This window comes from Haliotis asinina, chromosome 3 (genome assembly GCF_037392515.1).
Source record: "Haliotis asinina isolate JCU_RB_2024 chromosome 3, JCU_Hal_asi_v2, whole genome shotgun sequence".
Lineage (NCBI taxonomy): Eukaryota > Metazoa > Mollusca > Gastropoda > Lepetellida > Haliotidae > Haliotis > Haliotis asinina.
This window is the reverse complement of record NC_090282.1, coordinates 23,973,992-24,001,979: the sequence shown is the minus strand read 5'-3', so window position 1 is coordinate 24,001,979 and position 27,988 is coordinate 23,973,992. Positions and strand designations below refer to the sequence as shown.

The 27,988-nt window shown below is 38.8% G+C and overlaps 2 protein-coding genes across 3 annotated transcripts in view; one reads left to right on the top strand and one right to left on the bottom strand.

Annotated features, from left to right (window-relative positions):
• Positions 1–32: 32 nt before the first annotated feature.
• Positions 33–20,026, top strand: LOC137277707 (F-box only protein 22-like). Its single transcript, XM_067809588.1, has 5 exons — positions 33–165; positions 1,908–2,049; positions 3,103–3,310; positions 5,418–5,757; positions 15,515–20,026. The coding sequence occupies exons 1-5, from the start codon at positions 44–46 to the stop codon at positions 15,963–15,965; spliced, it is 1,263 nt and encodes a 420-aa protein (XP_067665689.1). The 5' UTR covers positions 33–43; the 3' UTR covers positions 15,966–20,026.
• Positions 18,750–27,988, bottom strand: part of LOC137277705 (solute carrier family 12 member 2-like) — a 72,400-nt gene continuing 63,161 nt past the window's right edge. For both annotated transcript variants that reach the window (XM_067809585.1, XM_067809586.1), the window contains one exon: positions 18,750–27,967. In XM_067809585.1, the coding sequence (XP_067665686.1) occupies positions 27,832–27,967 (136 nt within the window). In that variant the 3' untranslated portion in view covers positions 18,750–27,831. The remainder of the gene's footprint in view (positions 27,968–27,988) is intronic.

Sequence of the window (27,988 nt, the reverse complement as noted above, 5' to 3'; positions counted from 1 at the left end):
AAATATTGTTCAAAAAGATATGTACCAACACTTGACCACCAAAATGGCGACAGACAAGATGGACTTTCATACTTCATGCTCAGAAGCTCAAGTTTTGAGCAACCCCATTATCTTAAAGATTGTGTTCTCTTGCATTCCAATGAAAACTCTTCAGAAATGTGCTAGGTATTGGCAATATGAGCGTTTTCCAACGGACAGTTCCTATTAATGTAGAATATGTATATATCTTCATTCTGTTGTGCTGGTGGTGTTGAACATTACTGTTTGTTTCCTTGAGACGTGGGTGCCGGATATTGTCCTCAACTGACACGCAGGAATTGTTATTGTGCTAAAAATAAAACAATATGACATCCTTATCCTTTTGTATTTTCTCGGCATTGATCGTGCCTGAATGAACAATGATTTGTCGAAAAGAGAAACATAATCCTTCGGGGTTTTTTTCCAGGAAACAACATACTAACTTATATTTGAAGGTTTCAAGTATTAAATGATGAAAACCTTAGCATGTGGATGTCAGTGAAGTGGTGAATGTCAGAATCTTGCGTCACGTTAGACTTTCTGTCCACACTGAGCTGACTTGCCATGATATAACTAGAATACTGTTCATTTACTCACTGGACAAATGTTCAAACCAGTTCAGCTGTTCAGAAGAATTATATTATTTGGTCTACAGTTGTTTTAAACAGTAAAACTATATTCCAAATAAAATTAAAATGTCAAGTTTATGGAATGAGAGTGATGTTTGTTATTACCACTTATCAAAAGGGAACCATCCTATAAACATTGTAAATGGCTCAGCAGAATTTCACGAAAGGCAGGTGCCACCAACATCCAAGATCTGTTGATGCTTTTTTCCTGGTGATAAATTCTTCATTAAAAAACAATTAAACTCAATTTAACTGCAGACAGGTTATGTAACTCTGTCTCCAGAGCCTTCAAATGACGTCATAGAAGGAAGGATTTTCAGTTAAATGTATAGAAAATGTGTAGGAAGCTCGTCATTTTGCTGATTTCTAGACATCACCAAAGTCATGCTGATTGTTGTGTTGCCGTCAATTGTTCCTTGGGGTCGGTGATGGTGTCACTTAGTCATTATGTTATGTTCTGACATTAGCCACAGAATTCACTTCATCTTATCAAAGTTGAACTAGAGAACTTTCTGTTTGATCTTATTATTGAAACTTTTGTATTCATTTTCACACAAATGGTTATAGCTCTGGTGTTAGAAATGGTCATGAATATATTTTTGAAATCATGAATAATAATGCTCATTTGGTCCTACTGCAGTATTCCTCTTCAATCTCAGTCAGTCAAATATGAGTGGTGAATATGTCCACATTCATCATTTGGTTGTGTCACATGTGTTAAATTATCCCATTTCTAATGGGCCTGTTCTGCTATGAGTCAGTGTCTAAGTCACACAGGAAATAACATGGATTGTTGATCACTGTATCAGCCACAGGATAATTGGGTCCAGACTTAATTAATTACAGGCTGCCCTTATACAACAGGAATATTACAGATTAGGCATTAAACTGAAAACTTGCAAGATATAGCATGCATGATGTCTGTATTTGGTTTTTGTGTTGGGAGGATTCTTTTATTTAGAGTCCCCTGTCATGATAATGCTTGAATGTTTCATTTGGTCTTGCCTTAGGCGAGTGAGTTTGTCCAAACATGCCTCAGATCACCTTGCAGAAAATGAGCACCCGGTGGGATAAGTCACCTGGCTATAACCCTCTAGCTTGGGGTAATAATGTGCTGTGAAAGCACTTAAAGCATACAATTAGTGCCTGTAGTATTTACATCTATAAAAATACAGTTATTATTATTATTTAAAAATGGTGTAAAACACAATTCACTCACTTTTATCAGGATCAAAAGCAATGAATCCCTTTGTGTTTCAGAGTTTGTCGACTCTGGGCCCAAGAAGTGGAAAATATCAAGAAGACACGAAGTGGTATGGCCTGGCACTACTTTAAATGTGCTGAGTCTGAGCAGGGGTCAGGTTTGGAGAGCCTAATCAAGGAAATAGAGGCCTTTATTGAGGTATTTAAGTACAGATTACAACATAATGAAAAGTTTGCAAGTTTTGCATGTTTTAAGAAATAAATTTTTTCAAGGATCAGTCACATAATATGCTCAAATGATTGTGAATTAGACCTCAGACTGCCTATATGGTGCACAGGAATAATAGTTACTTGGTCCTTGCCAACAGTGTTTAAATATCAAAGATTATCTGTGCCTGCCTAGTGTGTTCAAGTACACAAGCAATAATGGAATGAGGAACTTGCCTCTTGTGTAGTAGATGGGATAAGTCTCCATACTGTCTCAAAAATGCAAATATATACGATAAAGTCATTATGGTAACAACCTCAGGAAATAGTATTTGTTTGCTTTATATTATGTTATTTTAGGATTGTACTTTAAAAAAGGAACTCCTGTGAGTGTAGCTGTGAACCGAGATTCTTTTTTATTCCCTGCCACTGAAATGCTGAGATTCCCTTTTATTGATCTTGCATCCAGCAACACACATTTCAGTTTGAGAGCAGTAATAGTTGACAAATGTAGAATGTAGAAATGTTGAATGTAGAAAATATCAATGGAACTTTCATTCTGTTTGAGGGGTTGTGGGATTGCCTAAGGGTTAAAGCGTTCTCTCGTTGTTCCGAAGGCTAGGGTTCGAATCTCTACATGGGTTCAATGTGTGAAGCATATTTCTGGTGTCCACCACTGAGATATTGCTAGAATGTTGCTAAAAGCAGCTTATAACCCAGCTTACTCACTCACTCCTTGTCTTTTCTCATTACAAGCTGGAGATATCTATATGGTATTTAAAATGTGTAAATTCAATATTTAGGCCTCTTCTTTTGGTGCTCACAAGGTCAAGTATAAAAGATAAGTGACCATACTTACTACAAGCTGAATAAGACATCAAGTGATTGTCAGAAACAGTTTGGTTGATTAGGTTTGAGAAGGTGACCTTTCTAAGGTCTTATAGTTTTTCTCAAATATGCATTGATTTGGAGCATAGGAAGTTGACAGTCATTGTGATATTGTAGACTGCAGGGGAAGGTAACATTCAATGTTGCAATGTTTCAGAACCTTTACATTGAGCCCCAGGTTTCATTCATCATATGCTCTACCAATCTACACGAAGAGAAGATCGAACATCAAAGGAACAGAAGTACACGACATGCTCGACATTGTGCAGCAAAGAATAAGGAAAATTTAAACATCAATAGTTTTTTAGAGAAACTGTTGCCACCAAAGAGCAGGGTTACTGCAATAACAGCAGATGGCATTATTGGTAAGATATCTTCTGGCATTCTAAGTGTATATTTCTTAATACAAGAAGGGGTGGTGGGGTAACCTAGTGGTTGAAGAATCCGCTCATCACACTGAAAACCCAGGTTCAATTTCCACAAGATCATCATGCACCATACAGATTGAATACTTGTGAATGTTGAATGCTGTAGGCAAGAAGGAATGTCATAATTTCTGGTTTGATGAATATTCAGCAGAACAGTCTCGGTACGGAATGGAATTTGTGCAAACTGGACAGCCTTTGACAACAAATTTGACTCGTTTTAGAGAGAACTCAGGATTACAGAGACTATGAGAGGAGAAAATAGGAAACATTGACAAGGATATATTTTATGATATGTCAATCATTTTTCGGGACTGTAAGTGTGGTTTGGTATTGATCAGTGTATGAAATAAGCCCCAGACCCAGGCAGACATCAGGCTGGTAACTTCGAAATGTTACCAGCCTCAAAAGGATTTAACGAAGTGGTGAATTTACTCAGATGAATGAAACATCTAAAATTTTACCAGACCATCGAGCTGGCTAACTGTAAATTTAGACCATCCGCCAGAAATGTAGCCTGTCTGGAGGATCGGATGAGGCTTATTTCATACATTGAATGACAGAATGCAGATACGTCAGAGTCAGTTTTTGACATATACTGATAGAAACGAATAAGGGAACGCTGAAATGTATAGGGATATATGTAATTACTGTCAGTGTAATTAAAGCGCGATTTTACAAATACAAGACATTGTGGATAGCAAAAGTCAGTATTTGGTGTGTCCCCCATGTCTGCGGATAACAGACTGGCATCGGCAGGGTACACTCTGGATTAAGTTCCGGATTACCGCCCTTGGAACAGCACGCCACTCTTCTTGGAGAGCAATGAACAAAGCGTCCAGTGTTTGTGGCTGGACGTCCCTACCCCTGGCTCGACGGCCTATGACATCCCAAAGATGCTCAATTGGACTAAGGTCCGGACTCTTGGCCGGCCAGGGAAGCACTGTGACGTTGTGGTGTTGAAGGAACTCCATTGAAACTCGGGCTGTATGTGGGCGAGCATTGTCTTGTTGGAACTCGAAGTTTCGACCAACTCGACGTTGAAAGGGAACAACTATCGGCCTCAATACCTCATCATGGTAACAAACACCATGAGGCGTCCATCTACACGAAGAAGTTCAGTCCTACCGTCGTAGGTGATCCCTCCCTACACCATAACAGACCCCCCACCGTAACGATCATGTTGTCTGACAGTACATCGACGTCTCCAGACACGAATTCGACCATCTGCAAAGTCTAAGTTAAAGCGTGATTCGTCACTGAACATTGTATACCTCCAGTGACGTAACTGACGGACGCCATGACGTCTAGCCCATGACAGTCGTAGACGCTTGTGTTGCCGTGTCATGTTGACTCGAATACGGGACGTCGTGCTTGTAACCCTGCTGATTTCAACCGATTCCTTACAGTTCGGTCGCCTATTCTTACATGAGTGATAGTCCTGAAGTCAATGTTGATTTTGGAAGAGGATTTAAAGCGATCCCACAATGCAAGGAGCTGTATGTGTCGATCTTCACGAGCAGTTGTTTTTGGACTTGGGCCACAACCAGGTCTCATTTTCATGTCACCAGTTTGACGGAACAAGTTCCACAAACATGAAATAACGCTTTTTGACTTTTGCATGTCCCTAGCAGTTTGGCAAATTGACATCCCACCCTGTATTTTTCCGATCGCTTGCCATTTCTGCTGGTTGGTTAGGTACTGTCTTGGCTTTGTTGTAGACCTTTCTGTAACCTTTACTCTTCCTTAAGTGAAGGATGCTACCAAGCTTCAAGATCTTTATACCCACTTTAGCATGTTTTGCACGTGCAAATGGCACTGTATGGTTGTGTTTTTGAGCATTGTTTTTAAGAAGTATTTAGTCAAGAGGTCTGAGACTTCATGATAACATGTCTTATTTCTCTAAATAAATCTAAGCGTTCCCTTATTCTTTTCCATCAGTATATATAACTGGATTGCAATAATGGCAATATATTTTTTCCATGGTAGTTCTTCTGTGTCAGTAACAGGAAGTAATAACAAGTAATGTATCATTTACATGCTGCAGGTACAAGCTCAGACATGAATGTAACGGAGGAGATGGAAAGCAAACGATGTCTGTCGCTCATATTGTTCTCCCAGTTTAGCAACATCAGAATCCAGCCATTGTATTATGATCAATATGAAGGAAACAGGATTGCTAACTACTGGTCGAGTCGAACGGTGACTGATAGTACAGACGAAAAGCTTTCTAACGAACAAGTGAAAAGCATCATCTTCCTCTCTGATGAAGCATTTTGTCCACAAGAAATTGGCTTCTCCTTATACAAGATGTACATGTGTCCAATGATAGCTGGTGGATTTGTTGACAATATTGTGTGTCCGTCATCTTGGTTAACTGATAATTCGTAAGTAACATTTTCATCTGAATCATTTATATTGTTGTAATCTGAGTTGCATCCACTCTATTTCTTGTTTATAGGCCATCCATTACTTTTATGTGTTTTTTTTCTCCATGTGTAACCAAAAAGAGTATGGCTTACAAAATACTAAAAAAAAAGAACTTTTATGTAATTCGGATCAGATCTCTAAGCTCTGTGACCTTGGTGGTAATATATCACTGAATGAAATTAGCTACTGCTCACTGTTTCGATCTTAGTTAAAATGTTATGGTGATGCTTGTCAAAATGCAGCCCAAACAATTGTATGCGGATTTTGTCATTTTCAGTAAATCATAACATGGCGACAAATTCAAAATTTAACATATTTACATGCTAGAGAGAAAGTTGTGAATATTGGGTGTGGGAATAATGCATTGTAAAGAGAGATAACTCTTGAATGTTTAGGCCAGTTTAATGAACGTTTTCTGATACTAATCTAGCTATTGTTCAACAAGATGTCACATGGGCTGTCAGTTGAGATCTTATGAAGATTCCATGACTGAATATCAGTCACAAATTCTGCATCAGCATATTGAATAACTGGCTCAAATTATTATTATAATGATTTCAAAAGATTTGTTATGTCATCATGTCTGATTTATGGTTCATCTAGCTGTTTGCCAAATTGTATGTTCACTCAGTGTTGCTGGAGCAATGATGTCCACAGAATATAACACTCATCCATGTACTTTCATAACAATACAATGGTATATGTATACATGTATAAAATGTACATTTGGCTGAAAAAGTACAATTGGCAGGAGTATTTTCTAAGTAATAAATGTAATGTTGACCAATGTTGAAAAAATATTTGCTCAGTTCCTGTTTATAGGTAAACATATGTTTTGAAACTTATCCTATCTCATGTTATGCAGCTCTCTTCTTGTATTGAACCATATGTGGAATGTACTTTGCTAAGTAGAACAAAAGTTGTTGGCCTCTGTCCGCCCAACCTCTGCCCTCTCCTGTCATGGGCACCTGTCAATCATCCATTTGCTCGTGCAGCACGCTCAGGGCCTCACATGACAACCTGTAACTGTCAGTCTCTTACTTGTCATCTGACAGTGAGGACGTGCTTGTTTTTCAGTTTGTCTTTCAGTATGGGAAAGTCACTTCAAAAGGAAACATTGTGATAATTGCAATTCAACCTCTCCTCGGCTGATTGAAATTTCCTTTTTTGGGGAACGTCTCCCCTTATTTATTATATCATGATATAGACTCAAGGTGAGTGGCTGACTAGGATCATTGGAGGTTTCTAAGGATCTTTCATCATCCCTACATTGAAAGCAAGATCCCCCTTCCAGCTGGCCATTTATCACCATCACTGGTCCAAGAGACTACGGCTCAGACACCATTGTATCTCTTTTATGGAGTGACATTTATTTCACCTACAGTGATTTTTCTCATGCAAACTTATTTGCGGTGATCACACAAAGAACATGATTATATTTAGGTCAAATGTTGGTCAGCGTTGCTGCTTGTTTACTGTTTGCAACTTCTCATGCAGTGTAGGTCTTCACTTCGTTTTGAGCGTACAATAACTGGATTTGATGCTGGTTGCTGTTTCCCCACATACATATGTTGACATTAATCTAAAGCCATTTCCGGGTCCACACTGTGCATGCGCTAATACAGAATATGGAATGGGAAGTGGATTTTCATCATGCATTGGAAGTGACATGAGATTGCATGTTACAATGTTATTTTTCGGTGATAGTTTCGCTTCAGTGCATCACTCTCCCTTAGGCCAGAGCACTGCTTTCACACAAATCAGAGCTCCGCTTCCCCACAGATTAGATTTTAGTGCGCCGCTTTCCCACAGATTATACTTTAGAGCTCTGCTTTCATAGCGGCTAGTGAGCCATATGGTTATACTTGGCTTTTGAGGCAGCACAGCGTTTAACCCCTAGTTCGGCACTTGCTCTTGGAGTGCCTGGATTAGCATTTACTCCCATTGTTCCTGGGACTGGAACATAGCAACTTAACATTTAGAACTCAGAGTGCCTGGATGCAGTCGTGAATTGACAGCAGTTTGGTTCTTTTATTCAGAACACTGCTTGCTCTGGATTCATCGCTTTTGTTAGAGCACCGTTTCTTCCTGGTTCCTCAATGCTAACTCACAGCCTGTCAATTTGACGCTTACTCAAAAGGTTCCTGGTTCTGGGCTTCCTCATAGTAGTACCGGTTCGATGCTTAATCACAGTAGTACCTGTTCGGCGTTTGCTCTCAGTGGTACTGGTTCGGCGTGTACTCACAACAGTACCAGTTCAGCGCCTACTCACAGTTTCTCAGTTCAGCACTTGCTTTCAATGCATCACATTCTACCAGTTCTGCACTTGTCTCTTACACGGCCTCTGTTGAACCGTTCCTTCATCCTCCTATTCCGGACATTAGACATTGATGTTTATGAATTGTCTCCAATGCTTCACCAAGTTATGTTGGATTACTCGTGTGTCTATGTGTGTATATGGGGGTATACTTGGCCTGGTCAACAAGTTTCGGATTAGCATTTTGTCCGGATTTTAAGAGTTGGGTCCCGTCTGGTTAACTGATGGCCCTGTGGTCTGGTTTTCAGCTTTGCATATGGCAGACAACTGTATGTTTATCGGAGACTTTGATGATGAAAGTGATTATGAATTGCCAACATACTTGTGTTGGTCCAGTGAAGTGGATTACTATACCTACCTTCATTTGCAAGTGATCTTCAGCGCCATTCCTGGTAAGAGTGACTACTGTCGTCCTTCATCAATCAGCCGGAAAACATTCGGTTTCTACGTCTTTTCATGTAACCCCACAGTTCTGAAGTCTTTGCAGTTATGTCCGGACGATCCACAGGCAACGCTTTGTGGTCATTTTGTCAATTTTGTATGTTACGAATGTTACAACAGGTTGATTATTCCAGTGCATCGAATCTACTACCTTTTTTAAGTTTCACTTGGATGACCATTGTCGCGGGCACCCACTGTCAGTGGTGTGTTTTCGCATTTGGGAATTCTTTGCTTGTAGCTGTTTCCACAGGTCATGAAGCCGATTGTCAGCTTTCTACATCGCAAGCGGATTGTATTCGGCGCATACATTGTGACTGCATCCATGCCCAGTTCGATTCTGTGCTCCTCTTTCATCACTTGGAATTCACAATGCATTTACTTCACCAGATAGACTGGCTCATCAATTGGCAGAGATAGGAACAGATCTCTACTCGTCAACTTCAGTTCATTGGAGGGGTGTTCGACACAGAGGTCAACAGACTGTTTTTTGTTCTGAGGGATCTTCTCTGCAAGATGCAACATCTTATTCCCCTTGCAATGTCTTAACCCAGAACACTTCGTCAGTGACAGGAACTGTTAGGGCTTCTGTCATCAGCACAAGCAATGATGTTACGAGGGCAACTGCAACTACGCCCGCTTCTGTTGCTCCTAGCATCTTTTGTCAGAGAAGGAATTGCAGGAAACTCATTTCGCTGTCGGCCTTCAGGGGTGGATGAATGAATTGAATGTTGTGGAGGCATTTGTTAGAGCCATGTGTTCCAATGCATCACCTCTATATGGACGCGTAGTGTCAGGTCTGAGGTCACTCTAAGATCATGCACTTCACATCAACATATTGGAGCTCAAGGTGGTCATCCTGGCCATCACTCACTGGGAGAACATTCTACGTTCAATGTCTCCGATGTTTCGTTTGGACAACGGAGCAGTCGTGTGGTACATGGGATGGGATCCAATGAGTCACCTCAATTTCTCAAATGGACTCAGCAGTTTTGTCGAGCTAGTAGACTCTCTCTGGATTACAGTGCATGTGAATCACATTCCAGGAGTAAGAATGTCATCGCAGACTTGATATCTCGGTCAGTTCATTCATCCCCAACAGAATGGAAACTACATCCAAAAGAGTTACAGAGCTACAGGCATCCAACACAATAACACGCTTCGCGATAACGCAAATTTGGTTGAACCACAGGGTAATCCGTTGCTCCCATAAAAAAGTTGAACTGTGATCACACCCCTTCACAAAATCAAAACTTGCTCATCAACAAATCCGCTGTTGCACTCTGGTAAACTTAAATGTAAACTAAATCGATTAAACACAGTCATCCGAGAATGTATGGTGTCGGAAAACACATTTTATTTTATTCAATTCAGATCCAGTTTTATTCATTAAAACTGTTGACAGAAACAACGGAGACACCGTGAGAGAATGGCATTACCCCATTCCGTATGCGTACAACTTCCGCTTACCACATTCTTGAGGGTCCGTTTTTCGTGTCTACCGCAATGGCACCAATTTTGCATTATCCTTAGCAACTGTGAACCGATTACAGCATCTTAATCCTTGGATTGCAAGATCAGCGTTACTGACTCATCGCAGTCATTTTTAATAATTAAAAGGCCAACATTTTGTTTTCTACAGTCAAAGTTGCAAGTACCGCAGGAAGTTAGCGGTGACTTGTCAAACTGTCTCATACATAAAATGTATCCAGACAGGTAGCGGCCTGTGTTCATTGTTATGTTAAATATGTTTACAGAAAACATGCATTATATACTAACCCAATACAAATATATAATAAATCTGTTATGATAACTGCTTAATATATAAAATATTCTGATAATGGAATAGAAATTCTTTGATGTGATACTATCAGATAGTTTTCACCCGAATCACCAGTACATTGGACCAAAACACCTATGCACCTATGCTATTTCCGGCTTAGTTGAATAACAGGTAGCATAACAGGAACAACAATTACATTATGATGTCAAGTGATTTTTGATTGCAAGTTTACCGTACATTTATATATCTTTTCTTTTCAGTTTGTTTATTTCCACCTTCAACGATATGATATAGTTTTGACTGGGCACAATGCAATAGCAGCTTTGTTATGTTCGATGTTTTAATACGATTTTACTTGGCCATTGTTCCACATTATGCAATAGGTACTATAACGCAGAGGGTCATCCGTGAACCCAAGACCCACATTATGGCGAGGGATGACTGTATTGCCGTCCACTTTACCGACAGTAGACCTGTTCGTTACCAGGTTCATTTTTCAGCTGCCTCAGTTTGCGTTACCACTAACAGATCCATGATCTTGGGGACAAGATGCTCTGGCCATTTCTTGGGAAGGTCTCTATGCGTATGCGTTTCCACCAGTGGCCTTAGGTCTGCGAATTCTACTGAAACTACGCACAACCAAGAAGATGACACTGCTTTTGGTTGCGCCTTATTAGTTGGCCAGAAATTGGATCGTAGGTCTGGTACAGCCAATCCAGTGACTTTGCCCGATCGAAGAGATCTACTTCTCCATCCACACTCAGGTCTGCTGCATTTGTCTCCTCAAACACTCCATCTTCATCGGTCCTTTGTTGCTAAGGGATACTTTGGGTCGATCAGCCATTCAGCCATTACGCTAACCCATCATACTACCACCAGGTCACTCTATGATGACAAGTGGAAGAATTTTGAAACATACTGCCGTTCTAAGGGTTTCCGATCTCCTACGATGGCAACACCCCAGATGTTTGCTTCGTATCGTCAGCATCTAAGGACCTCTGAGAAGCTGAAAGATTCTACTATAGTGACATATCTGGCAGTGCTTAACACAGTTATTGCGGCAGCCATGGGAGTGAAGATTTCTGTTGTTCCAGAACTACAATCCCTCCTGAAGTCTAACAAGTTAGCTGATCAGACACATAAATTCCGGCCTCCTGCTTGGGATTTATCAGTGGTATTTGCTCATCTACGTTGCCTGATTATGAACCTTTGGAGCAGAAGGACTTTGAGCAAGTCACATTCAAGACCTTCTTTTTGCTAGCTCTGGTTACAGCTGCCCATATATCTATTATGCTTTGGATGTGTCTTGGATTCATTTTGAGAGGACGTGTCTTGGGAAGGTCTTCCTTGGCTTGAGGTGGGACTTTATCGCCAAGAATCAGTTGCCCGGACAGGCAGATTGCTTGTTCTCTATTCCACCTCTGTCCTCGATTGTGGGTCCAGAAGACACGGAAGACTTGTCCTTGATGCGTCTAGAGATCGTCGCAGGCTACAGAAAATACTGTTCATCCCCTTATCAACGGCCTCTACTGGGAAAGTCTCTTGGACCACTTTGGCTTCTGACTCCGATCTTGAGAGTCTACAACTTCGCAGGACTACCTCCACCATTGTTGGCAAAACCTCATGAGCATCTACGATGGCGCTACATAGGAACTACAGAGCATCATGGAGGGTTGTTTCTGGCAGTCAGATACAGTCTTCGCCACACACTATCTACGGGATCTTTCGGTGGTTGATGTTGAAGAAATTTGTCTGTCTGGGGCCTTGACAGAGCAAGTTTCTTCCTCCAAGAATCGCAGATAAGCATTCATTCACGAGATCAAATAGCTATATACTTAATATAAGATGTTGATGTTATCCATGTCTTAAGTACTATTTTCAACGGGCAAGATCGACTCTCCCAGGGAACTAGGGCATGGACAAATCGTCATGCGGGAGTATGACAGACTGTGGACTAGTCTGGAATTACATGCTGAGAAGATCGACATTCCACTTGCTGACCTCTACTCTCTGAGCAATTATGTCAGTGAATTGTTGATTCCGATTACCCTTCGTGATTGGGTTCCGCTCCTAATCCTTTCTCACTTGGAGTAAAACAGGGAGATTGGATCTGAACGTTAAACTATTTGAGCATTGACTGGGCTATGCCTTCTTTCACCAGTTGGGTGTCTGTGAGGGTAGTACCGAAGCAGGAACTGGCCAGTTCCAGCTATAATTTCCAGACAAATCTGTGGGGTGGCGGGGTTTACTTGTCAAACTGCGTCCTTCTGCTTGTCAAAAGTTGCAGCTGAAAAACACAGGTACTTGGGAGCACACACTACGTGGAGGTCTGTGCTGTGTAAAGCATGGGGTTTTTTTTAAGCAACCTGTCACAACTATAGAGTTAGTATTGAAGGAAGGAGACTTCTCTCTGCCTCCTTGTGACATCCCTTTGGTGAGTTGTCAGAGTAATCTGTGGCCCTCCTGCCAGCTGTGGGATACTGCATAACGTGAGATAGGATAAGTTTAAAAATTTGTAAATTTTACAATAAATTGTATATTTATATACTTATCCTATCTCACACGATGGATTCCCACCCGACCTGCCCCACATCACAGATTACAAGGGCACCAAGTCGAGAATGACAGATACAAGGGGAGACGTTCCCCCAAAAAGGAAATTTCAATCAGCCGAGGAGAAATTGAATTGCAATTATTACAATGTTTCCATACTGAAAGTCAAACTGAAAAACATGCACGTCCTCACTGTCAGATGACAAGTAAGAGACTGACAGTTACAGGTTGTCATGTGAGGCCCTGAGCGTGCTGCACGAGCAAATGAATGATTGACAGGTGCGTATGACAGGAGAGGGGGTTGGGCAGTCAGAGGCCAACAACTTTTGTACTACTTAGCAAAGCACGTTCCACATATGGTCAAATACAAGAAGGGAGCTGCCTAACGTGAGATAGGATAAGTATATAAATACAGTGAAGCCTCGTTAGTCTGGACGCCGATAATCCGGATGTCTCGTCTCCTGAGTCAACCTTCCAAGCGAAAACGGAACGAGATAACCGCATATGAGAAAAGAGAGATTGCAATGTATAAAGAAGAACATCCTAAAGCAAGTTTAGATTTCCTAAGTAAACACTTTGGTGAAATATTTGGACACTCAGTAGGGAGATCTACAATCGGGGACATATTGAAGAGCAAGGAGAAATGGCTTACCATTCCTGAAGACTCTGCAGCCCTGTCTCGAGCAAGAAACGCCAAACATTAGAAAATGGAGGAGGCGCTCTTTTTATGGATGAACGAAATGACCAGCAAGAATGCATCTTTTAATGACGAGATGTTGATTTTAAAAGCGAAAGACTTCGGTGACAAGTTGTCAATTACGGATTTCGCGTACTCTCGTGGATGGCTGGCCAGATTCAAATCTCGACACTCTATATCGAAGCAAGTGCTCCAGGGAGAAGCAGCCAGCGCCGACAAGACTGCAGTCATCGTGGGGAGAGAGGAAATGAAGAAAGTTTTGAGTGAGTACGATGCCGAAACAATTTTCAGCATTGATGAAACGGAACTTTTCTACAGATTAGGACCAAATTACACATTAGCAACTAAAGCCACTGCTGGCGTGAAACGTTCGAAAGACAGAATAACTGTGGCATTGTGTGCGAATGCAAGTGGAACTGTGAAAGTTAAGCCATGTGTGATCGGTAAAGCAAGGACACCACGATGTTTCGGACGTGATTTTAATCCAGAAGTGTACGCAAGGTACAGACACAACTCAAAGGCGTGGATGACCAGTGAGCTCTTTTCTGATTGGCTGAAATATTTTGACAGACAGGTGCGTTCACGTGGACTTAAAGTGATTTTGCTTCTAGACATTGCTGCAAGCCATAAATGTGCTTCGATCACATTGCAAAATGTGACCCTGCATTTCTTGCCACCAAATACCACATCACACATTCAACCAATGGATGCAGGCATAATTCGGACTTTCAAGGCCTATTACAAAAAATCGCTTGTCAGGCATTACATCACCTGTGCTCTTCTCTTTGTGAAAACCAGTTGGGATGAAGTCAGTGCGAAAACAATTAGGAACTGCTACAGGCATGTGGACATAATATCTCGTCATGGTGATTCAGATTTTGTGAATGAAGATGACATTGCATTGTCAGAACTGAGACTCATCCTGAATGAATTTCCTTCATCGGATGTTGTGAGTGCAGAAGAATACATCGCCGAAGAAGACCGTGAAGCAACATGCGAGTCTCTTACTGACAGTGAAATCATTGACATAGTTCAACCAACTGTCGATTGTCAGGAAGAGGAGGAGGAAAGTGATTCAGCACCGGTGCCACCGAGTTCAACAGAGGCAAAGAATTATCTGGACAGTCTGGTGACCTATTTCGAGTCAATCGGGGACGAGATATCACTCAGGAAAATCATTGATGTCAAGAATGCGATGAAAAAGGCAACATGCACACAAACGACCATGAAGGACTTTTTGATGTGACTGTGACATTGTACAATGTTCCTGGAAAATCAACAACGAGATACTTTGCAATGCCTTGAATTTATTTACATGTATTGTTGTGCTTGCTATTGGTCATTTTATAAGCTTTATAACATAAAATGTTTATTATTTGTTTAATTCTGAGTCGTGTCTTTTTTGTAATGGTAAAGGGAAGAAACTCTTGCTTAGACATAGGATTTGATTCAGTAGTCCGGATGATTCGCATTCCGGACGAATTTGCTGAAAAACACAACCGTCCGGATTAATGAGGCTTCACTGTATACAATTTTATTGTAAAATTTACAACTCTACATATCATTGTTGACGGGCAGTTTCATATGTTAAATATTCCACCTTTGGTTTAAAACTATTTATGCCGCATCTATAGCAGTAATGTTGCAAAAATTCTGGTCATTTTCAGTAAAATCACTTTAAAACTCTTTCCCTTTTTGAAAGGCTTGGCAACCGAACAAATTTTGAGTTCTAGAGGGAGGTGTATAGGTTTTTGCACCCAATTATGGTGTCTTGTTTTGAGACATTAAAAGGATAAAATGGTTCACAGAGTTTCTTTTTTAAATGCATTGTATTCAGTTTTCAAACATATGTTATAATATTGATGTCTAGATCATATCACACTTACCCATCAATTCATTGTAAGCAAGAATTCATTTTGATTGCAGGCGTGACTCCCCATTCCTGTGCTGTGTGGCTTTCTGTGGCAGAGTGCAGGTTGCTTCTGTTGTCATCAAGGATGACATAAACACAATCGAGGAAGTGGACAAAATCATGAAGAAACTGAAAGACAATAAACTCCCTGAGAAGAACAGCATTGGGTTCATGTTTGCCTGTGTGGGGCGAGGAGAGAACCACTATGGGGAGATCAATGTGGAGTCAACTGTATTTCGAAAGTACTTTCCCAACACGCCATTAGTAGGTTTCTTTGGCAATGGTGAGGTGGGCTTTGAGTACCCACATGTGAAGCCTGCAGATGTGCAGGATTGTAGTGCTATGGATGAAGATGGTACAAGTAATCACAAGTTTGTACAGGAACAGTCTTCCTACATAGCATCACACCCACCCAAGATGTACCATGCTTACACAACTATCATGTCATTGATTTCTTTTCAGTGATTTCAGCTCTCTGTGATGTGAAGTGACAAATCTGGTGATAAAGGGTAGAAAGTCATATCAAACATTATTGTCATACATAGTGGATCTGAAGCTATGTACTGGGGCACATACGTTTTACATCGTAAAACTAATGAATGTGCATCATTTTGATTGGTTGTAACATGGCTACTATTAAATCTCCAGCCTTTTTCGATGTTGACAGAACAGCCAGTTTCTCCTTCTGGGCAGAGCGTAGGGTTCTTGTTGGGTAGTAGACCGATAGCAGATCCTTTAAATAAGCAGGCGATGATTCAACACTAAGATCATTGTATGTCATGACAAGTAACTTGAAACTGACCTGATGTCTGATGGGCAGCCAATGTAGATCACTGAAAATTGGCTTAATGTGACAATCCTTTCTGGAGCGGGTGACGATACGAGCTGCCTTGTTCTGAACTCTCTGTAAGTGAGAGATTACACCAGACCCAAACATTAGAGAGTTACAGTAATCTGTGGATGAATACCTTTTATACTATCCAAGTGTTTGGTAGTAAGTGGTAAGTGACAGTTTGATGTTACGTTTTATCAACTTATATTTAAATTAATTGCCATGTGACTATAATCAACCATGTTTACTTGACTTGCTTGTCTATGCATTTTATATCATCTATTTAAGGATTGTTTATGTTTTTTGTGCATTTATTAAAGGATAACTGTATAAAGTCACAATAAAGATTTGAAAGAGACTGATCCATAACTGTAGTCATATTGTATAAATAAAACATATTTTTGTAACTACTGAACACTAAATTTAGTAAATGTATACTTCAATCATAAGCAAACTTGTTTAAAACCAACAGCCAACTAAAATTGCCTGAATCCTTGCTCTTACAGTATTTTCACCCATTGTCATCCCTTAAAGTGTAACATATACAATATATGTTGTATATCAACTGAAATGTCTCTTCTTGCTATCCCCTTCTAAGTCATTGCTGTAATGTTTGAAAATTATATTCACAATATGTAACTTCAGTTTTCTTACCTTAATTTATATATATTTTTCACATTGGTGCTACAATGGGATGAATCCCTATTTCATTTAATGGGTATAACCAGTTTGTTTTAACAACCAGTTACCATTTTGTTATTCTTATACATAGATATCAATCGACCAGTGTTAAGTATCAGATACTTTACCTGTGTATGAATCAACATAACCACAGTATTGTATAAATGTCACAATTTATAATTCATATTTTGATTAGTCAGTAATTGACGTAACTGTGAAACTGAATAATGGAAAAAACAGATACTGTACCATAGAACCAGTGAGTGTGTGAGTTTAGTTTTACTCCACACTCAGCAATATTCCAGTTACATGGCAGTGGTCTTTAAATAATCGAGTCTGGACCAGACAATCCAGTGGTCAACAGCATGAGCATCAATCTACACAATGGGGAACTGATGATGTGTCAGTCTTGTCAGCAAGCCTGACCACCTGATCCTGTTAGTTACCTCTTATGACAAGCAGAGTCACTTTTTATGGCAAGCATGGGTTGCTTAAGGCCTATTCTACCCCAGATCTTCACAGGTCGCTATGGGAGTAGACGATACAGGTAAATAAAGATCATGTGGGGTAAAATTTGCTCTTACAAGTAGTTCTGAGTTAATGTCACAACTGAAACAAATGTGCATCAGTCAGATATTCTAATGGTAGGCACCCGTGAAGATTATTCACAGACCGCCACCATATAGCTGTAATATTGCCAAGTGCAGCGTAAAACTAAACTCACTTACTCACTAATGGTAGGCTCTGCATGGATCACAGTCAGTCATAACCACTATGCATATTACGACACCCCACATGCAGTTGATCACTGGATTGTCTGGCCCAGACTTGATTTTTAGACTTACGCTGCATAGCTGGAATATGGCCAAGTGCAACATGACACCTCTGATGTAACTATTCCTTATTTGGTCATTGTTTATGCCATTTGAGTTGTCTTCAGCTACATTGATGTAGCTTGTGTCAAATGCCTAAAAGCACAAGTGTATTAAAGTTAAAACAAATGAAAATTATTGCCAAAGTAATACCAAGTATTCACTGAAAATCAGTGACAACATTTATAACAGTTCACAATTTAGTCAATGAATTTTATTTCTTGTGTAGAAACAGAGAAAACACAATTCACAAACATTTATACATTAAACCAAACAAAAACATGTTTTAAAATGAGAATGTCCTGTTTAATAGGACAATAACTCAATGTAAATTTTCCAAAATGTGCAAAGCCATTGTTAATATCAAACCCACACAGCATGTTTTGCAATTGAATATTGCTCTGGTAGATGTAGATTGATGTATATATACTGATGTAAATTTTGTACCTCTAATGCTCAGCTGGCTAAGCTACCTCTACACAAATTGAGAATGGGTTTGAAGTAGAGGAAAGTGGACAGCTGAGGCCAGATTTCTGGTGTTTGCAAGCTCTTCTAGCAAGTGGAGATAGTATTGTAGGATTAGAATTTGTCTCTAGCACATGGCTGTTGTGATGAGACTAAATGAATACTGTAATTAAGTTAATTAATTTGTAATAATGAGCTGCATACACTATGCTATGCTTTGATTTATTATTTGAGTTGTGAAAAGAATGAAAACTACATTTAGTTTGTTTTGTTATATTTTTACAATGCCTGTACATACAAGACTACTGAGTGCATCATATATGGATTACAGGAATAAACATGCTGTTTTCAGATTGTAAATTTAAAGGAATGTTATTTTTCACAAACAACAGACCGACAGACAGTAATTGAACTTTTATTGCAGATTTGTACTGAGTCATACATTCACCCTGTCTGAGTTCCAGTAATGTCAACAACTGCCCTGATGGGGCATAACTCCGTAAGCAGTAACCATGGTAACAGATTGCACTAAGATGTGGACACTTCTGTGTCAAGCAATAAAACATAGATAACATGAATAGAACCATCACCTGGACAGTACAACTAGACATTCCAAGACCTTGTGTGGAATCAGGCAGTGTTACAAAAACAGGGAGCACTGACTGAGACCCAGAACAGTTTCCAAAGAATCTTAAAAGTTGTATAGATAATTTATAAATGTAAATTTGATTCTAAGGCCAGACCAATTTTCAGATATACTGAACCAAGACTAAGCAAGGCAGTTTGTTAGACACTAAAACACTGTTGTCTGTTCTCTGAGACTTCCAACTGAATTAAACTATTCTTGTCTTAGAAATCAGTGCTTTAAGCACCCAAGTGAGTGTGAACTTTAAAACCTCATGGGCATTCGCTTTGACAGTCCCTTGTCTTAATGTATAAAATAAAGTTGGTCTAGCCTGAGGACAGAGCCTAAATGCTAAGTGTTCCCTGCATGGATCTCAATAACACAGATATGTGATATCATACTTAGTGAATAGTTTGGAAGGTCAGGCCTTTTGTCAAAGATATCTATTAATATGTACATAATTTGCACCGATTTGTCCATAAATGCCTTCATAAATTAAATGCAACTGTGATATGTGTGATATATCATAACATGGCTTGTTAAAGAGAAATCTTTTTGTTTGACAGTTCAAGGTAATCGAAAGTGACAGGATGTGACCATAATCACATTTTCAATGTAGCTGTAAATTTTTCAGATAATTTGATGACAGTTATACATTCATAGCGTGTGATAAAGCCACACACATGGTACGGATGGCTGAACTTTTAACAGATAAATAGAACCGAGTATCCGACCACGAACCCTGTCACCCAACCGCAGGCGTTCATGGAGATGGCAAGGCAAGCTGGGCATGCCTAACTGGCTGATACACAAGAAGTGTCATAACAAAAACAATTGGTTGTTTAACAGCATGTGACACCAGGACTGTGACAAATCTCATAATTTTTATGTTGGTTGAATGTAACAATACGGACTGCTGCAGTGTTGTTATCCAGTATCACAAAATAGTCTATCTGGGTGGACATATTGCTAATTTACATTATGTACAGGTCAAATTTACATGTGCAAGCATAACTGCATCATCAGTATTAACTATAATAAATCTCTGATCGCACTGTGAAACCAGGTGTAATGTTACATCTTGAAACACTCTGTATCCAGACAAATGCTAACATTTTCCTTTATATAAAGATTCTGATACAAGAAACAACTTAAAAAACCTATTTTTTTCTGCTTGAAATGGAATTCACCTTTGAATGAAAAAGAAATTGTAATAAGCCTACACCGTGATCACAATGGTCACATCTACAATTACCTCTTGGCTGAATTTGAGTTATTTAAAACAGATGAGTATGAATTAACACCACTCTCAGCAAGATTCCAGCAATATCATCGTGGACTGACTCCAGAAATGGGCTTGACTCATTGTTTTCCATGCTGGGAATTGGACCAGGATATTTTGTGTGACAACCGCTGTAACTACGAGGCTACTACTTTTGTAATGTTTTCTTTTTAACAGGTGTGTCATCTATTGAAATGATGAAGGATGCAGACAGAAGACAAATCAATACCTATCTGACTTCAGGGATAGAAAAAATAATATTGACTACATGAATCAATCCACGTAACACAAAGACAAGTCATAATTCTACATGTTTGTGTGAGAGACTACAGAAGTATTGCATAGGTGTGGAACAACAAATCTCACGAGACAGTTCTCGGAAAGAGCAGAAAGCAAACACCTCTTTGCCACAAAGACACCTAAATCTTTCTAAGAAGCAAATCCTCGTGCTTATATCACACAAAATAGCCTCCTGAATTTTGTCACAACATCCTTGAATGATTACTTATTGGCACATAGTAATATAAAATTGGTGTAATGAAGCTTTAGAGAGACAAATTAACTTCTCGCCAGATCAGGTAGAACCATACCCCTCTGTATTGAGAAAACAGTCATCTACAGATGAGATTGTTTTCTTTCACATAAAGGCAGTGTTCCTGATTTCACAAATGACATTACAAGGTCAAGGCCTTTGTCTGAAGAGGGTCTCATACAACTGATTGTGGTCTCCCTTTAGTAAAGAAACCTATGCATAAATAAATCCTGTAATGTATCCCAATATGTAATGTAACTACTACTACTACTACTACTACTACTACTACTACTACTGCTGCTGCTACTACTACTACTACTACGGAACAGTAACTGTTATAGCTCTGTTAGGTGTGCATGATATGAATGTAAAACAAAACTGCATATGACACTTGTGTAAAAGATGAGATAGCATGCAACCTCTACTGCTACGGCAACTATGGAGACAACGTATAAGTTGCATAAAGAAAACAGCACTATATGACATATCCAAGTATGACATTTTCTTGTATCATGGGGTAAAACATTATTAAATAAAACAGTTTATTCCTGCCCCAATGCAAACGATACCATATATGACAAGTACGTGTTTCCCTATCCTGAGAAGCAGCCCAGTTAGGACAAGGGACGTAAAATGTGTCGATTTTTTCATGAAACTTGTTTCTATTGTTTGAAAGTGTCTGCTTAACCATTCTATGTACAGTGATGAAGGTTAAGGGAGAACAAAGATGCAGTGCAAATGATGTACTAAAGCCTTCTACATTTGTGTTTTACAATGTCAAGCACAAATAAGCTTAGAAGTCAAATGAATGTCTCTCTTCATTTTTTAATGCAAATTAGAAGTTTATGCAACAATATTTGCCTTTTATTGTGATCAAGATGAACCTTTACTTTACCCCTTGCCTTGCTATGTGTCTACATTAAGCAGAGTACTTGTCATGTTGAACTTTGCAGTTGGGACTGGACACTCAAGATACCAGGACAGTTGGATCAACAGCTGAGCACCAGAAAGAAATATTTCCACAAAACAGTAGATGGAAGGATAAACCAAATGGAAAATAAAACAGTCAAATAAAACATGATGTAAAACATACGACAAAGTGACCACTTTTAGAAAACAAGGTTATGTATTCATTTCTTGGAACTAAACCATAGTTATATGCAGATACAAGATTCTCATCATTATCAAGTGTACCAGTACTCAAAAGAATCCAAGGAACAGGGGTGATTTTGGGTCAGATGCTTTTAGTTGATATGCTGGAAAATTTACAGATCAACAACTGGTAATGGTTTTTAAGTAAAATTATGTTAGAATGATAAACCACTAGAATTTTGAAGGTTTTGAAGTTGGAAATTAGATATTTTCCCGAATACACCCACACCTGCCAGTGCATGTGATAGTCCAAATTTCCCTGAACATCATGCACGAATTTTCATTATGAGCAACGTTGGGAACACAGATCAATCACATGTTGTAAAAGACACCTTCTCAGCATTTCTGAGAGGGTGAGAGCTACTAGGTGGATCAAGGAGGGTATTGCTATATATGAGGTGACGAGAAGACTTAATGTTTCATGGGCAATTAATCACAGACTATGGGTTCGTTTCCAAACAACTGGAAAGTTTGTGAACAATGCCGCCCTGGTCGTCCACGAATAACAACTTGTCGACAGACAAAGAACTGTCACACAAACACCATAAGAAGTCTCCTCCAAAAAGCAGATGTCAACGTGTCTGATTAGACCATCAGGAACTGTCTGCATGACAGCTATTTAAGGTCATGATGTCAAACCGTACGTCCACCACTGGTTCCGCATCATCTAGTTAACCATTTAACATGGGTCAGACGCCATTTGTGTAGGATCAGGCATCAGTAGAACAATGTGCTCTTCACTGACGAGTCTAGATTTTGTTTGCAGGACAATGATCACCGTATTCATATGTGCAGATATCCGAGATGAAAGGTTTTCTGATGTAAATGTTAAGGAACAACAAAGGTTAGAGATGAGATGAGATGAGATGAGATGAGATGAGATGAGATGAGATGAGATGATGAGACTTTGAAACAAATAGTTATTCCAGACCTAAAAGGTCAAGCAGCTTTAGGACGATAACGCATGACAACACCGTGGGAGAGTTGTCAATGACATCCTAGCGCCCACTGAACACCTGTGGGACATGTTGGGGTAATGTGTAAGGATCAATCCATCCATCCCCTGAAAGGCTACACAGTTGCAAGTCCAACAACAAGAATGGTTAGCTATTCCAAAAGACATTCTGAGGAATCTTGTTACACCAATGAGATGACGGTACCTCTCCTGTATTGACAGCTGAGAGGGATACACAGGCAGTGCTAGACAACTCTAGTTCCTGTAGCCTGTGCAAGTGACCCCTATTATGGTAGAAGGTGCCTTGTGTCTATAGACTGCTTGTGTTTATCTGAATTCATGTGATTCAGTTTCTGCAATGAACTGACCATAACCCCAAATAAAATTGGCTTCACCCCATCTAGGTTTAAAAAATCTAGGTGTTCCTTGGATTCTTTCGAGTAGTATAATTAAGAAAAATCTCAAACTTTTACATGGCTTACAGATCAAAACCCATCAGTTTACATCATCTTTATCTCTCACTTGTGTAACAGTTTTCAGAATGAAGTGTAATCTGAAAATGATCAATACTGGAACATTAGCTAACCTTTCTCTACTATTCTTTCAGCATATGTTGATTAAATAATATTTATTTTGCAAGATCAGTTACAAAACAAAAAAGCTTCTTCAAGGTATCAATTAATAAAACCCAGTAACAAAATGTACAATGTTATTTTTAAAGGTGCTAAGATACTGCCTGTTGAAAATGACATTTGGGTCTTTGTTGTTAAGACCCCATGCAGTGCCATCATGACGAAGACTCTGACCTTATCACCCAGCTGAGCTGATCCTGCCAAAGGTCATCATGAAACACATAACCCTGATTCATAAAAAGTTGTATCTAGCAGCAATAACAAAAACAGCAACCTCAAGTAAGAGAAATATAATATGTCAAGTATGGAATATTCAAATATAAATACATGGCCATGATTGATGTAAACATAGTAATCTGTGAAACAATGTACATGACATTCATACATGATGTATTGCATATGTTGAAATGAAAGACAATCCACTATGGCAGGTCAACCCTTGTCTCAATGATATACAACATCCACAATGAAAGCCTTGCATCCTGAAACAACACCTCAATGTTATACTACCACATGTTTTGTGTTTGAATAAAACCTGAGCCTAGCCTATATGTTTTCAGATTACTTCCTACCAATGAACATAACCCTTTACCACATACAAGCAGCCACTGTATCTGCACAGTAATGGCTACAACACTGGGAATCATCTTCCTATTCTCAATTATTTACTGAAATTTTCATAAAGAAACTGTTCAGAATGCAAATCCAACTCACTGCATTATTAACTGAAGAATTATCCATTCTAATGCTAGCAACTATTTAAGACACAAACCTTTGCACTTAAAATCGTGATAAAGTGACATGGAAATTAACTTCTGATAATGAAGGACAAATCAACAGAATGATTACCTTCTGAAGCTTCTAGTTTCTATTGGAGGGAATGAGTGAACAACAAGCAAAACACTTTCTTTAGATCTATGTCAAAGCTAAGCTGTCTTCACAAATCAAACACCAGGGCATACCTGTGAGAGAACTGCAACAGTTTACAACAAATTGGACCTCTATGTAAATTATACAAAATAATAAGTTCTTTAAACAACAAATTAACAACTTAAGACTGGACCCTATTTACCATGCTCAATAAATTCTAAAATCTGTACCAAGTATCAATTTCCCAAACACACTACGAAACACAAATCTCCCTGAGATTTGTCACGTCATAAATTTAGGATCTGTAATGTAATTACATATGACATTTGATTGATCAAACACAAAAATGAATTTAAAATAATTCTAAAACATAACTGTACAAGATGAAGATCACCATCTACCATCATGATTATCTTCATAAAATATTTGAACATAATTTTGAACATAAACACAAGAGGTAACATAATTAGAATCATCGAATAATACCCTCAAAACTTGGAAAAGTTATAAATGCACCAGTTGGAAACTACACTTTTCTTCTCTGTGTATATTTGGATTTGGGTAAGATAGATTAAGGTACTGAAAGACTGAAGCAGGTAGCACATTTCATGGAAATTCCTTATTATAAAGTGCTATGGATCTATATGAACAAGTTGTTAGCACTGTAGATCTTTTCAAACAGTGGAAAATAACGTAAATTGCAAGGAAAAACGTCAGTTCTGATCAATTTAGTAAAACAATAATCAAAACAAGGCACAAAAACTGACAATAGACAGAAGGAAATAATCTTACATGAACTTAACATATTTCAATTGCAACTTTTTTTTCTATGTACAAAGATCTAGAATTAAGATAAAACACAAAGAAAACCCCATTTCTGTTGAAATGATGGCTCTACACAACCGTTTTCAAACTGCAGACACACAATCAGCGTTTCCACACTATATACAGCAGCATCCTATAGAAACAAGCACTTGCTTCCAGTAATCTCAGCCATACACATAGCGGTATCACCAACACCTTCCTTGAGAATCAATAAATAAAATAGTACAATCACACCTGTACAGAACTATAACTCTATATACAAATCTGATACCTACAGGAATTGTCATTACCAACAATCAGCTGATCACTGCATCACATGGTCCTTAGTTTTTGTGGCACAATACATATTGAAAGGGTGAAAATATGTTTACTTCAAAGGGCTGTTCCATGTAGCTGTACGTATTAAGTGAATATCAATCATTACAAAAGTAGGGCTCGATTTAAGAAATGTTAACCTACTTGAACCAGGTTGCACTGCATTTATTGCAATATGTAGAGGTTTTATTCAGAAGTTTACCCACTCAAAAATTAACTTGCACCAGATGCAAGTTAAGACTAATAACTGGGTTGCATTTTGTAGCATTGGGTTGTATCAGTGCAAGAAACAGAGCATTAAATCAAGCCTTGAAAAGTCAACAATGTCTGATCAGTTGACACAAGATGAGGATGAAGACTTTTATGGATAGACAACTTCTTTCTTGCGGTGTTTTGGTGTAGATTCTAGAACCATTATCAAGCGAACTGTAGCCTCCACTGCAAGTAAGAAGTTGTCTATCCATAAAAGTCTCCATCTTCATCATACCAATTTCTAATATGCCACTTAAAGAAGTGACACAAGATGACTGTAGCATGGACTCTCTTCCAGGCAGAGAGAAACACCATTCTCGTTAATGACCATTTGATTTCTTGCCCATGGGGGAGACGGTATTTAATACATAAATGACAGTGCAGTTTTTCTTGGCAAAAAATTCAAAGTACACCTGGAAGCCACTGATTTTCCAAAATGTTTTAGTTTAAAGTCATAATTGTTTGGGTCACATGTTACAAATTTTGCTTTAACAGAATTCATTGTCATGCTGTAAATCATGAACATACTCCCTCAGACAGCAAGAAAAAAGTGCATCTTGGAATACTTTGGGTCATTGTAAAAAAATATACTGTAAACCAAATATTAAATATTGATCATACTGTGTGCCACTTACATTCTCATCTCTCCAATGTGTTTTGAATATCTACATGTTTTAAACATATTTTTGGCATATGGATTTCACATTTTGCACCAACATCTACTTCTAGGAGGTTATTTGCCTCAAAATATTGTTTCTCTTCTGCAAGAAGATTTTGGTCCATACTGATTTGCATCACATAAATCACAAATAAAACACATTAAATCATAAAACATTTTATCTCATTTGAATAGGAATTTCATATAATAATCACTTGTTTTATTTTCCAGAAAGCGAAAGTGTAATGACATCATTTTTCTCTCTCAAAAAGAACAATTATTATGCTTCCTTCTATACACAACACTGTGCAATGAAATCATTTTCCTCGAAAAAAGATATGGGTTGGTACATGTCAATCATAGCACTATAATGCTATCTTGTCCATTATAAGCATACTTGCATGTAATATGTCATGAGATTCATTGAATAAAATGCTGAACAGTACATATTCAAAGGAGTATTCTCAATATAAACTAGTGTGTTAGGTGTAAATGAGATTCATCCCAAGCTGTAAAATTGTTGTTATTCAAATAAACCATGACAAACCTTAATTTACTGATAGGTTTTGAAACAAACAAGGTCTGAACGCATCAAGTTGTAAGATTCCAATACGATTCTCAGTATAAACTTGCGTGCTAGGTGTAAAACAAGATTCATACCTCAGTTGTAAAATTGCTGCTATACAATTAAGCCATGAATAAACTTAATTTCTTGGCAGATTTTGAAACAAATAAGATCTGAAAGCAATAGTTGTATGATTTCAAGTCCATCCTGGCTTGATGAAACAAATATCACCAGCACTTCTGGCCAATAAGCCCTCCTGGTTGATCACACGTGACAGATTTTTTGACATCTTGCTAGGTCTTGAGAATCTTGTACTCAGAATCGTGTTGCACTCAAGACCAATGTTTGTAGGTCCTTGTAGTACTTGAAACCCTTGTACTTGAACACTTGAGAACCTTGTAGAAAAGCCTTCTTGTGCAAGGGACCCTTGAGCTGAAGTCCTTGTACATATGGACAAATCAGATTCAGCTAGCACAGAACAAATTGCACTTACTGGTCTAATTGTAATAAATGCATAGTCCTTGTATTCACAATACAAGACACAACATTGTGTTAAATACCATAAATGCTTTGTTCCATTAAACCTATATACATATATGTATATCATCATTACAATCGGTACAGTAATAACAAAGGCTCTATGGAGTCCTAATCACATGTTCTATATATTAGCTAAGTAGTGAATATCCCAATTCCTCCATTAAAGTCACTGGATTGGAAATGTGGTTGGTGAATGTCACAGTTAGCTACATTGGTCTACATCACCACCAGTTGTAATAAGGTGCCAGTGTCACGTAACGGCCCTGCATGGCCGTGTACTATGAGTAGAATGTGAGCACACTGGTCTGATTGCCTCTAAGTAGAAGTATAGGTGGCATGTCCCGAGTGAGGGTGTCTATCCATGACATGTACAGCCCAGCAGAGCAGGTGCCCTTTCTTGGCATAGGCAGTGTCCTGAAAATTGAAACATAATAT